The 12,940-nt window shown below is 55.4% G+C and overlaps 1 protein-coding gene across 2 annotated transcripts; it reads right to left on the bottom strand.

The window, feature by feature from the left end:
* Positions 1-376: 376 nt before the first annotated feature.
* On the bottom strand, positions 377-12,548 carry CAMKV (CaM kinase like vesicle associated). 2 transcript variants are annotated; one of them, XM_055343925.1, is made up of 12 exons: positions 12,413-12,548; positions 4,896-5,004; positions 4,654-4,785; positions 4,399-4,473; positions 4,046-4,184; positions 3,789-3,909; positions 3,550-3,625; positions 3,318-3,454; positions 3,078-3,156; positions 2,761-2,848; positions 2,369-2,480; positions 377-2,266 (listed from the first exon to the last, which is right to left on the bottom strand). In XM_055343925.1, the coding sequence occupies exons 2-12, from the start codon at positions 4,988-4,990 to the stop codon at positions 1,899-1,901; spliced, it is 1,422 nt and encodes a 473-aa protein (XP_055199900.1). In that variant the 5' UTR covers positions 4,991-5,004; positions 12,413-12,548; the 3' UTR covers positions 377-1,898. The 2 variants fall into 2 exon arrangements, with proteins under 2 accessions (XP_055199900.1, XP_055199899.1); XM_055343924.1 differs by having other exon boundaries at positions 378-2,480.
* Positions 12,549-12,940: the final 392 nt, after the last annotated feature.

Here is a 12,940-nt window from a genome sequence, read left to right as displayed (position 1 = left end):
AGAGCCCCATGATATAAAGCTGATTTATTCCACCTGAATTAGACCCACAGTGAAATTCTTTGGGCCTATGTGGAAAGCACAGGTGTTGTTCACAGGATGGAGGAATCAACTCAAAGGGCAGCATAGAACCTTTGTGCACTTCCCACCCTGCACCCTTTCCCCAACCCAAGGAAGCCCACTTTGGCCATGGGCAAGGTCTCTCCCTATGGTGGCTGGTCCGTGGTGATTTCCAGTTGTATGCCTAAGTCAAGACAAGGGCTCCTTATTCAACAGGACTTGTCAGAATAGCAGTCCAGAGGTTATTCCTTGGCAGAAGCCCAGGACAGGACCCACCACCCACATGGATTTCTGGAGTCCAGAGGACCCGCCAACACAATCAAGGAATACACAGTGGTAAAGAATGATCTGCACTCTCAGCCCAAGCAATCCTCATGGCAGTGAGCACAGACCTGTGAACCTGCTCCCAGCCTCTTCCCTCCCCACTGCCTTCCAGGGGCCCCTCCCAAGTAAGAGAGGAAGCAAAGGCAAGAGGATGGCCAAAGGCTTTGGCAGGGTGACATTTATTTGCCAGGTTCAGTAGGCACACAGTTAGCCTACCGACCTTCATACACCAGAGCAGACCCACAGGCATGCAGGGAGAAGGGCAGGACTGCCACTGGAGTGCCGAGCAAAGGCCGGGACCAGTGTGGCTGCCTGCCCAAGCTGTGGTGGGGTCTGACAAAGGGCACCTGCCAGGAGCCTCCAAAAGGAAACTGGGGAGCCTTATTCCACTTCCTCATTCCAGAAAAAGCAACTCAGCATAGTTCAGAGGCACCTGGGCCTCTCTCTAAGCCCTGACAGAAGGGGAAATGGGTCACAGACAGAGGGGGGTTCCTCTCTATTTTGTTTTTGAATTAGGAGAGCAGAGATATGCCCTTGTGAAGGGTGAACCTCCCCCAAATCAAACTATGGGACACTGCCATATGGCAGACCCCCTGGGATGGAGAGGACTGTAGCCTGAGCCTGAGGGATACCTTCAGAGAAGAGCCAAGGATATCGGCCCTCCCTCTTTGACTCGGGGTAAAGATCCAGGTAGGCTGGTACGCTAGGTATTCGGCCTGCATGCTGCCTTCCCAGTTTTCATTGCCACATCCCAACTGTTCCTCCTTCCCCTTACAGGCTCATGAAGCTCAGGGCACAGGGCAACCCACTGCAGAGCCCAGGATGGCAGGAAATAGCACAAGGGTATTAGTAGGAACTTTTCAGGAACAAAGGTGGAAGTTTCTACCCCCCCTACTCCTTCTCATTCACTTCTGAGGACCCCCAAAACTACCAAGCAGTGCCCCCAACCATACGACCAGTCTTGTCTTAAAGCATACTGCCCTAGATTTTTACATTCTCTATGCCAGCCTGTGTCCATTCTAGAGCAGCCCACAAACCACAGGCACATACCTTCATGTGCAGGAGCCTAAGACCGCTGACAGTGCCTCGCTGGAGGACCAGCTCTCAGGGCAAGGCCACCCAAGTTTAGGGCCTGGGAGAGGATGGGGCCTGCAGGGCCTGCCTGGGGAAATTATGAGGCAAGAAGGGAAGGGGAAGGGGAGCAGGGACCTCCTGAGTATCCCTAGAGCAGCATCCCACAAGGAACAGAAACTGGTGAAGCTAGCAAAAGACAGAAAAGCCACAAGGGATCCATGCAGGGGCTGGGGCTGGTCCTGCCTCTGGCCTCCCCACCACTCACGCACATACACACAGGAGATGAGACTGCTCTCCCGTGGCCCCCAGTCATGCCTCACACTGGGAGGCAGGGGCAGGGGGGAGCAAGGGCATCATGCCAGTGACTCTTATGTACAGTGAGAAGCCCCTCATCCACTCTCCCACCCTCCTGCCCGCCCCCTGCCCCACACCAGCCTGCCCACTCAGCTGGTCTCCTCCCTCTGAGACTCCTGGGCATAGCCAGCAGCCTCTTCCCCTTTACTAGAGGGTGGAGCCTGGCCTGTTGCGCCCCCAGGGGCTGTGCTGTCCGGCTGGGCCAAAGCCGGCTCAGGGGTGCCAGCTGCCTTGGTGGCTGGTGTGACACTGCTTTGGGTGGTGGGCATGGTGCTCTCTTCTGTGGCTGGTGTGGCTCTCCCATCAGTGGCTGGAGTAACACTCCTATCAGTGGCCGGGGTGATGCTCCCGTCAGTGGCTGGGGTGATGCTCCCATCGGTGGCTGGGGTGGTACTTCCATCGGTGGCTGGGGTGACACTGCCATCGGTGGCTGGGGTGGCACTACGGTCTGCAGGGGCTACATTATCGCTCTTTGCGGCAAGAGCAGCATCACCTGCTATAGCTGAGGTGGCACCGCCCCCAAGGGCTGGGGCAGCTCCACTTGCAGCTGGGGCCCCACCTGCAGCCCCAGCGGTTGCAGTGTCTGTGGCTGGGGCAGACTGGGCTGTAGCTGTGCTGGACTGCTCTGGTGCCCGGAGCCGTTTCATGAGGGTGGTCACTCGGACAGCCTTCTGAAAGGAGGGTAGTAGAGAGGCCCAGAGTGAGGCTTATAGAAGCCGGATCCATTCCTTGGCAAGAGCCAAAGCCAGACCATTCCATGGCACCCCTAGCTGCCTCTGACCACCCCAGGGGACTAGACCAGGGACCCAACTGTTCAGCACACTCGTTGACGGTAGTGACAGTGGAAGAAATGCCTATGTGTGGCTACAGGGGTGTGATATAGCAGGAAACTGTGTGTGCCAGAAGGAACACTTGGGATCAGTCCAGGAAAGGGAGTCATCCAAGCCTTACCTTCCACTTAGCCCTGGCAAAGTTCTTTTCAATCTGAGCACAGACACCATCCTTGATGTTCTTATCAGAAGCAGCATTGCCAGAAATCCTAGAAAGGATGCAAGTGCTTCTGGATCTGAGGGGGTACAGGCCTTCATGGAGATTGCCCAGTCCTATTCTTTTAAGATCCAGAGATTATGAGGCAGGCCCTCTGGCCTGAGCTCTGGGCACCCCCAACCCCCACACAAAGTATCAAGGATGGAGGCTACTAGATTTAAGGAGGACAAAGGTCTAGAGAAACCTGGCCTCTCCTTCTGTCCTCCATGGGCCCTACTCACCACTCATGAGAGATGGCCTCTTCTGCGGTGATGCGCTGGTCTTGCTCTACCTCCATCAGCCTTGTTACCAGGTCTTTGGCTGGAGACAAAGCCAGAGAGAGGATAGGAATGGGTACCTCATCTCACTGTCTAGGGGTGATGAATGGGCTGGGATGTGGGAGCAGAGTCCAGCAGAGAAGGCTGAAAGCAGATCCCCCACACCAACCCTTCCCTCCACCCACATGCTGGGCACCTCCTCACCCGCCTGTGAAATGTCATCCCAATACGGAGAGTCAAACTCATAGTCGCCAGCCAGGATCTTGCGGAAGAGGTTCTTGTCATGGTTCTCATAGTCGTCTTCCTCCACCTCCTCATAGAAAGGTGGGTTCCCTGAAAGCCTGCATGGGGGCCAAAGGTCAGGGTCACCCTGGAAGGCCATGGATAAAAAAAACCCAGCCTGGCTGCAAACCTGCTTGCCTGCCCAATCACTCACAGGATGTACATGATGACTCCAATGGCCCAGCAGTCCACAGGGCGTCCATACCGCTGCCGTCCTACCACCTCTGGGGCTGCAAACACAGTGTCCATCTAATGATCAGTATCAGGCCTGGCCAGTCCTGGTACCACTCACACCCATTCCCAGGCTAGAGAATTCCTTCCCCCCCTACCGAGAGCCACTGCTTGAAGACTATCTCCCACCCTGCCCCTGTTCCTGCCCCACCCCCTGCTTGCCCAGGTACTCGGGAGTCCCACAGGGCTCCTTGATGAGGCCATTCTCTAGCTTAGCCAAGTGGAAGTCACTGATGACAATCTTTGAGTTCTTCAGCCGATTGTAGTAAACCAGGTTCTCCAACTGCTCCGGGCAGGCATGACATGTGGGTGAGCAGAGAAAGACTCCATGAGGACCCCAGAGGCTAGAACTCAGACCCCAAGGTGCAGCCCACGTCAGCCCTAGGCTGACTGCCAACAGACCTGGTTCCTGGCCTCACCTTGAGGTTCCTGTGCACGATCTTGAGTGAGTGCAAGTAGGCCACGGCCTCCAGGACCTGCCGCACGACGTTGCTCGTGTCTCGCTCCGAGTAGTAGCCCTGGTCCAGGATCCAGTCAAACACCTCCCTCCCCGTGGCCCTGAGGGACACCAGCCCCTGAGCCCGGCGTGGGCAGGATCGGGGGTGGGGCAGGAGGAGTTGGGCAGGCTGCCTACACCAGGAAGCTGGCTGGGCAAGACACAGGGACCCAGGACCCTGTGGGTCCAGAAAGGGAGCTTTCCCTGGTAGCAGAAGGCAGAGGAAGTAAAGGCCCTGGGGACTGAGGAATCCTGAGACCCCAGGCCCACACTCACAGCTCCAGGAAGATGAAATACTCCTTCCGGGTCACAAAAACATCCACCAGTTGCAGGATGTTGGGATGCTTCACCCTGGCAACAGAGAGAGGGGCCAATAGTCAGGGCTGGGTAAACCCCTAAGAGAGGCTCTGGTTGCCACTGTGGGCCACAGCAAACTAACTGCCCAGAGGCTGGTACTGCTTGAGGCCACCTGCCCTTGAAACCCTTCTCTGCTATCTTTTATGCCACCCTACCCCTAGGCCTCACACTCACATCTTGAGGATGCCTATCTCGTTCTTGGCCGCCTTCCGCACCTTGCGGCCGTCCCGCTTCTGGAACTTCTTGCAGGTGTGCAGCTTGCCCGTCGTCTTGTCCTTGGCCCGGAAGATCTCACAGAACTCCTCACTGCAGCCGGCAAGCACCCCACTCAGCCCTGGCCTCAGTGTGAGCAGCCCTCTGCTCCCCTTTCACCAGCCCTTGCCCACCCACCCTCCACCACCAGACCCAGCACTCACGTCTTGATGACCTGTCCCAAATCATATCTGTCAGTCACCTCCGACGGCTGGTTATAGTTCTTCTTATCGCCCAGAGTCACACACCCAAACGGCATTGCCAGGCTCTGAGCTGCAGGCAGGATGGAGTCTAGCTCAGCTGTACCACAACATGGAGGCTTCTCCCCACAATCCAGAGGATGCCTCTGGGAGACCCCAGCCTGGCTCAAGCCAAGCAAGGGGCAGAGACTGTACTAGAAGGGGCTAAAAGGTGGTCAGTTTCCTAATCCTGCTTTGCTGGCCATTGCTACTGCCACTCAGCTTGGCTGCCTGAACTACAACAGCCCCCACTTACGAAAAACATTAAACTGACATACCAGGGAATCATTTTGTACGGCATACATTAAAAAAAAATTTTACCAAATTATTTATTTATATTTCAGCTATTACACAGATGAAGGGGGCTATAACCACCCACCCAGCAAAGAGCCATCTCTAAAAGTCTGAAGATACCAAATGTTGGCAAAGATGTGGCGAACACAAGCCCTGCTGGTGGAGGCTATGTCTCTCCTTTGGAAAACAGTTTGGTAAAACTGTTAAAGTTGAACATACCCTATGAACCAGCATTTGCACTGCTAAATATAAGCCCTACAGAAATGTATACATTTAGGCAGCAGGCCACTCATACAAGAATGCTTATAGTGGTAACATTCGTAACTGCCCAAAACTAGAAACAGCCCACATAACCACCAGCAGCAGGATGTATTATGGTACAGTCACACAATGGAATATTACACAGCAATGGAAGTGAAGGAGCTGCAGGTATACCTAATAACATGGTAAATCTCACCAACATAGTGTTGAGTGAAAAAGACAAAAGAATACACAGACCATAATCCTACTGATATAGAATTAAAAACATGCAGAACTAACCTGTACTGTATATGGATACAAATGTTCTGGTAAAACTATTAAAAAAAAAAAAGCTAGGAAATAAATACCACAAGTCTTTCTAAGAGAAAGAGAGTAGTTGTGATTGAGTGAGGACACTTGGGGATATTCTGGAGGGCTGATTTCTGAACCTGGGTTGTGGTTTCACAGTTGTTTGTTCTATAATAATTTGTAAAAATGCACATAAAAGTTTGGGGCACATTTTTAGATTTGTGTTATATTTCATAATGTTAAAATGTTAATAAAAATCATGGCCATAATGGGGCACCTGGGGAGCTCAGTTGCTTAAGCATCCAACTCTTGATTTTGGTTCAGGTCATGATCTCCAGGTCATGGGATCAAGCACATTGGGCTCCATGGTCAGCTCAGAGTCTACTTGGGATACTTGCTCCCTCTCCCTTTGCCCCTCCCCCTTCTCACACTCTTTCCTTCCCTCCTTCCCTCTTTCTCTCTCTCTCTAAATAAATAAATAAAATCTTTAAAAAATTATAGCCATCCATATTAAAGAATACTTGGTAGTTATGATGAAGAATATAGTAGCAAAATGTGCTACAGTCGGACAGTTTCTAAGATGTTAAGTGGAGAAGCAAGGGACAGAATGATGGGTCAAGGGTGCTCAGGTAAATTTTTTTTTAATTTTAAATTTATTTATTCATGAGAGAGAGAGAGAGAGAGAGAGAGAGGCAGAGGGAGAAGCAGGTCCCATGCAGGGACCCAACGTGGGACTCGATCCTGGGTCGCCAGGATCATTCTCTGGGCCAAAGGCAGGTGCTAAACCACTGAGCCACCCAGGGATCCCCTCAGGTAAATTTTTTAAAGTTTATATACCAGTGTACATTCACAAACTCAATTCTGGAGAGACACCTAAGAAAATCAGAGGGCCCTCTGTGGCAAAGAATTAGGTGTTAGAGGGGCAGTTTATATCTTTTATTACTTTTCTGTTAGAATTTTTATTATAATTAACTTTATTGATTTAATACACGTATTGAGGCACAGTGCTTGGAGAGTTTCCACAGAGAGAGAACCCCCATTTGGGTGGAAGTGAGGAAAGGCTTTGAGGAAGAAACGGCATCAGGGCTGGGCCTTAGAGGGGAAGGATCTGCCAGGAGGCATGCAGGAGTAATGGTCTGGAAAAGCTAGACAAGCCTGCCAGTCCCACAGTGCCAGGGCCCACAGGAGATCTAGGCAGTCAGGTCCAGGGGCATAGGGCCTTGGCCAGGGGTGAGCATTCCAGGCACAAAAGCGACTACACACAGCTGACTACAATGGGCTCCAGGCACTCTGGCCCCTGGGGCATGGTACTGCTGGGTCTATGATCCTGCAGACCCAATCCTCACCTGCAGTGCTGGGGGAACTGACTCCCGCACCCAAAGGAAAAGGAAGTCACAGCTCTTGCTAACGGTCAACTTTGGGAGGGGAGTTGGTGACAGTGTCTGGACCTCGGTAATGCCCGGTCAATGCGATCTGGGACCATGGCAAGCTCTGCACTAAGGCTATATTCACACAGCTCTGCCTCTGCTGATGGTGCATATTCTCTCTCCTCACGGATGAGCAACCACTGTGCCCAGGACCTGGCTTATGGCCTTGACCACCTAGATGCTCCCCAGCCTGGAGTCACTCCTAGCTACAGGGTAGTGGAGAAGGGAGGAAGCCACCCCCAGAGGAAGCAGCTCGGGTCCCAGGGACTCTGCCAGCCAGGGTCAAAGGCTAGGACCCATATGAGCCCTGTGGCCAGCCCTGGCTTTTGCTTCCTTCCTCCCAGGCAGAGGCCACCCACCTCCCACAGGTCATAGTGCCCAAAGTCTTCTCTCATCTTTGCCCTCAGCATTAGGAAAAAAATTCCATCCTTCCCTCATCCCTGTGGTTTGGGATCAGGGAACGCAAATGCATTTCTTCAGCGTGATTTAAGCCAGGGCTTAAGCCATCTTGTGAGGCACTGCAGATGCAAACAAGAGAAGCTTTGAAGATCAGCCCCGACTGCGTGTCTTTGCCACCGTGGTCACAGCCCTGCTCCTGCGTCTGCCGGAGAGGAGCATGTGGCTGGAATCCCACACTCAGAGCTGAGAGCAGAGGCACAGCCACCCACCACTGCCGGCCACCCATCTCTATGCCCTAACAATCTGGGGGAGGGGGCCTGTATCAGTCCCTTGATGGTTCTAACGCACTGCAATTCCCTTTCCAGGCTGGAACCCAAGGACCACGTACTGGGCAGAGGGGTGGTACCCTAGCCTGCAGGCCCCCCGGGAAACTGGGAGGGACCTAAGTCCTAGCTCTGTTGCTTTGCTTACACCATTCCCTGTGGCAGGAATGCCCTTCCCCCAAAGCCTCCCATCAGTATCCTATTTGTCACAGCAGAGTTATTTATAACGTAAAAAAAAAATCAGCAACTATCTAAAATCCAACAACAGGTGACTCGCCAGCTCAACTGTGTCCATTCAATGGCAGGAAGCGTGGACACTGGCAAGGACACTGCCCGCCTTGGCCCCCCTGTGAAGCAGCCTCTACATGAGCTAGGTGTCCAGACCAGGGCTTAATCTTTTTCTTCTTTCATTGTGATTTCTGACATTATAAGGTTGTTCATGCAACAAATGGCCTAAAATGATCCTGACGCTCCAGACTCAAAACGGCCCTTCTCTGAGAGACACCTTCCACAATCTCCACCTCCCCCCACCCCCCACTCCACCAGCTCCTTGCTCTGCCATGTGGTGTGGGAGGTTTTGTATATGCCCATCCCTGATCTTGCCCCAGCTTTCAGACATGCATATGCACTTGTGCCTACAAGAGCCCAAGGTTGGTCTCACAGTCGGTCTCCACCACAGGAATCCAGGCCTCTGCTCACAGTCACATCAGCCTCGATCCATGTCCTAAAACCTCATAGCTGGGGCAGAGGCAGATCTGCCTCTCTACCATGGGTGCCATGATGGCAGCCAGTACTGCTTCTCCTTACCAGTCTAATGCACTCATTTGTCTCCACCCCCAATCTAGCCCCAGGGCAAAGAAAGGAGAAAAGGGGTCCCCTCCACCCCCACCCACTCCACCACCTGCTACCCATTGCTGCTGCCTCAGAGGCTGCCGGTGTGCGCACCAAACCCCTGGCACCTGCTGGCAACAAAGGGGACACTGGCCCTGAGCCTGGGAGGAACAGTCAAGGGACAGCTTCAAGAACAGTAGAAGGCCAGGCAGAAAGGGATTTGCTTTCTCACCTTCATGGCCCAGACAGCTCAGACCCAATACCCAACAGCAAAGAGTTTTCTCACTGACGCAGGACCTGGGCTGTGCCTTGGGTCCACAGTGGGACATAGGAGGGCACAGAAGCCCCATAGTGGCCATTTCCCTAGAGATGTGGCTCCCTCCATTTTCTGCAGAGAAACAGGGTGCATGGGGGCTGTCCAAAGAGAGCTTGGGGGAAGTGCGGAGCCTGGCACCGGCACTGCCACTGTCCTCCAACTGGCTCTAAGGGTGCCTAAGGGCCAAGCACTCTCTAGTCAATGCTTGCTCCTTAGGTCTGACCTCTGGGCTTGGGCAATCGAGCCTCAGACAGCTGTGAGGGAGCCTCTGCCTGTTGGTGCCCTGGTAATAAAGAGTCCCCTAGGGGCCCTTACTGCAGCCTTAAACAAGTCTGGGTCCAGAGGTCCTGTGGTCCTACATTGGAGTCCTGTCCCCCTCTTCCACTGGGGTCAGCCTGGCTCAGGCCCCACATTTCATAGCCAAAACAAGTTTCCTGCTGTCTTCGTCCTCTCCCATGTGGAATTCCAGAACTTGTAATAAATCTTGGGAGGTCAGGAAGGGCCCAAGAGGGCTCCAGCTACCTCCCGACAACTGTGGGCAACACCTCCCAATTTAGTGGCAGCTGTGAACACCAGCCTTCAGGTACTACCTCCCCTCCCCTGCTCTTCTCTCTCGGGGACTGGGGCTGGGTTTCCTGGTGCAAAGTACATGCCTGGGCCCAAGCTTTGCCTGGCCTGTAGCTTGAGGTCTCACCCAAAAGACCCAGAGAAATGGAGACTTCACTCTTAGGGTCTGGTATCAGGAGGCAGAACCAAGCTCTAGTCCACTATCCAACTGCCTCAGGGACATGGGCATGGGGTTCCCCTGGCTGGACCTCCGACTCCAGCCAAATCATGGTCCATAGTTCCTGCTGCCAACTTTCTCCCTTCTAATGATGGAGTAGGGAGAGGAGGGTCCTCTCCAGCCTCAGCAGTGGGCATATAGTCCAGTGCGGCTGCCTCCAGAAAGTTCAGCCTTGAACTTGGCATGGCAGAGGGAAGAGTGAACTGGCCCCTACCAGGCACCTGGGGTCCCAATCTTTGAAACCCTGAAGGAGAATCCACTGAAGGCCCTGCTTCCCTGTGGGTAGAGGAGGGAAATGGAGGAGAAGGCCTCGAAGTAAAAGATTGCTATGGTAATGGAAGTTTTGAAACAAAGGGAAGGGAAAGGGGAGAAGTGCGGGCCAAACCCCTTCTCTAAAAATTCCCTGAGACTTTGGCCCGTCTCTTTTCCTGTAGGTTCTGTGACCTGGCCCCCTCAAGGAAGAGGAGGTAGGGGAATTAAGAGACTTTAGAAAGGAAAAGAGAGGCAGGGACAGAGAGGGACAAAGGCAGAAACGGATGGGAGGGGAGCAAAGAGGTGACAATAAAAGGGACATGATCACAATGATACAGGAGAGGAAGATAGGCAGGGGATTCCAAAGGGGTCTATGGATGCCCAGCAGAGCCCCAAAGCCCTCACAGCCACATGTGCTGAACACCTGGGCCAGGAGATGTCCTTGCTTCACGGACCTTCCACACTGAACCCTCCCATAGCCCTCAGATATGTACTGGACTTGGTGTGGGAGACACAACCGTGGCCTGAGAGGAAAGGCCAGCTGCCGCAATCCCCTCAGAACAATTCTGTGGCCCCACTACGGATCATCAGGCAGCTTAGGTGAAGCAGGTCCCTCATGTGGAAGGCACAAACATGGTGGGGGAAATAAAGCTTAGAGACCTGACTGCTTCCCTTTAGCCCCTCCTGTCAGCTGGCCCAGCCCTGCCTAGACTCCCCAGCCACACCCCCCCCCATCAGTGGTGCTCCCCAGGCCTTGGGTCCCTAGGGCCCCTCTAGCAGTTCAGCCTAATTCCCTGCTGCAGCCACCTCCCTTTCTAACAGTGGATCAGGGGAGGGGGGGCAGAAACAGCACCCTAAACAACCCAGAAACACGGTAACAACTGCACAGCACAAACCCCCTGCCTCGGTTTCCCTAGAAGGAGATCCTGGACTTTGCAGCCATCTCCCAGGGCAAGGACTGTCCACCTGCTAGTGAGTGGTCACCAGGACACCAGCTGGAGAGGAGGGCCAGCTGCAAATAGGAGAAAGGCAGCCTTGGGGACCCAGTGGGGTGGGGGGTTCCGCACCAAATGCTATAAAAGAAAGGCAGAAAGAGACCTCTGCCTGACACGGAGGGGAGTAGAGACACCAATTTCCCAGATGAGGAAACAGGTCCAGCAGGTGGCTAAAACTCGTCTGGGGGGTGGGGTGGGGGGAGGGGGAGAACCAGGTCTCCCTAGGTGGTCCTGGGGGGCTCAAAGTCTGGGCCTTGGGGGGGGGCACCAACAGCAGGACAGGGGCTGGACTGCTGCAGACTAAGCTTTTGGTGAAGGATACAGGGCCCTCCTCCCCAGAAGGAGATCTGGTGGAGCAGGCTGTGTCTAGGGGGTGCGGACAAAAGCAGTTTGGCAGAGCCATGGGGGCTGGGAGAGAAGGGTCTCTATCAGACACTACAGGCTGGGGAAGGCGTAAATTCATTAGTCTATTGTCTACTCCTCCACTTCCCCAGCCAGGGACCCTGCTCCCCACCGTGGTGCCACCCTGACCCCCTTCCCCAGCGCTGCTGACTCGCCCCCGCTGGCACAGCAACACACATGCGGGAGGCACACGTGTGAGCACCAAGCCCCGCACCTCCCAGCAGAAACATGTGCGTCCCTACCCCCACCGCGCAGCGTTGGGTCGGCGCCTAGAACCCCCCCCACCCCCGCTGGCCTCCCCTGTTAAGGCAAGGAAGCAGGACCTTGGCAAGGGGGCTGCTGGGCCCGAGGGGCTTGGAGCCTCCTCCCCCACCCCGCGGCAGCCCCGCCCAGCCCCCTTCAGGTTGTCGCCCATAAAGAACTCTCCGTTGTCATGGAAATTAGTGACTGCTAAGCAGGAGGAAGGGGACCCGGGGGCAGCCGGGAGGGGCTGAAGGCGGCTCTGGGAGTCTGGAGGGTCGGTTCAGCCCTGGGCCCCTACCCCCATGGGGCACCACGAATATTCGAGGGTTAAGGTGTTCACAATTAGGAGCGCAGCGAGAAGGGGGGCGGGGGAGGGTAGGGAGGGGGAGATTCGCCTGGACCTGAGGCTCAGAGGCTTCCCCTGGGACCCCCGAGCCGTGCGAGGTGACCGGGAACTTTAAGCCCCCCGGACCTGCAGATCTGGCGTGCTCTGCCCCCGCTGGGACCCCGAGCCCTCGAGGAGCCCCCGCGCACTGAGCGACCCAAATCTTGAGTCGGGGACCCAATCCCCCAAGACCCCCACAACGTGCGTTTGGGGGCACCCCCCCCGCGCGGCCCGCCCCGCACCTGCAGCGCCGGTCGGTCACACGGAGGAAGCGATCGCGTGTTCGGCGGGGCGCCGAAGGCTCCGGGGGCGGCGGGCAGAATCCGCTCCGGGCACGCGGGGCAGACGCGGCGCCAGCTGCAGCCGCTCTGGCTCGCAAACCTCCAGCATCTCCCGCCGCTCACAGGCACCGGATTCGCACCCCGGGCCGGGGGCGGGCTGGGGGCGGGGCCTCCCTCGGCCGGCTCCGCCCCGGCCCTGGCAGAGCCTGAAGCCAGAATCCCACTCGGAGGGGGGCGGACGGCTGGTGGCAGCGACTCAGAGAGCCTTGGTCTGCCCGCCGCCGGCCCTCGGACTGACTGGGCACAGGGGCCAGGGCGGCCTTCTTACGCCCATGATAGGGAGTTGGGAGTAGGAGGTGTGGGGAAAGCCTGAGCCCCCAGAGCTACACAGGAATCTCTCGGCAGGTAGTAGTCCCCAGGGGACAGAGCCCTCAGCCTAGCTCCCAAAACCTGACCCAAAGGGCGGAACTACTTCCAAGAACAAAGTGG

Source organism: Nyctereutes procyonoides, unplaced genomic scaffold (assembly GCF_905146905.1).
Source record: "Nyctereutes procyonoides isolate TBG_1078 unplaced genomic scaffold, NYPRO_anot_genome, whole genome shotgun sequence".
NCBI classification, from domain to species: Eukaryota; Metazoa; Chordata; class Mammalia; order Carnivora; family Canidae; genus Nyctereutes; species Nyctereutes procyonoides.
Note: the sequence above shows the minus strand (reverse complement) of the source record. Positions and strands in the feature narration are given on the sequence as shown.

Excerpts from the sequence above, each read along its gene's own strand:
- CAMKV (XM_055343924.1), bottom strand. The coding sequence starts at position 4,990 with ATGCCGTTTGGGTGTGTGACTCTGGGCGATAAGAAGAACTATAACCAG. Across the intron at positions 4,786-4,895 it reads TTGGGACAGGTCATCAAGAC|TGAGGAGTTCTGTGAGATCT; the intron begins GTGAGTGCTGGG and ends TGCCGGCTGCAG. Across the intron at positions 4,474-4,653 it reads GAGATAGGCATCCTCAAGAT|GGTGAAGCATCCCAACATCC; the intron begins GTGAGTGTGAGG and ends CTCTGTTGCCAG.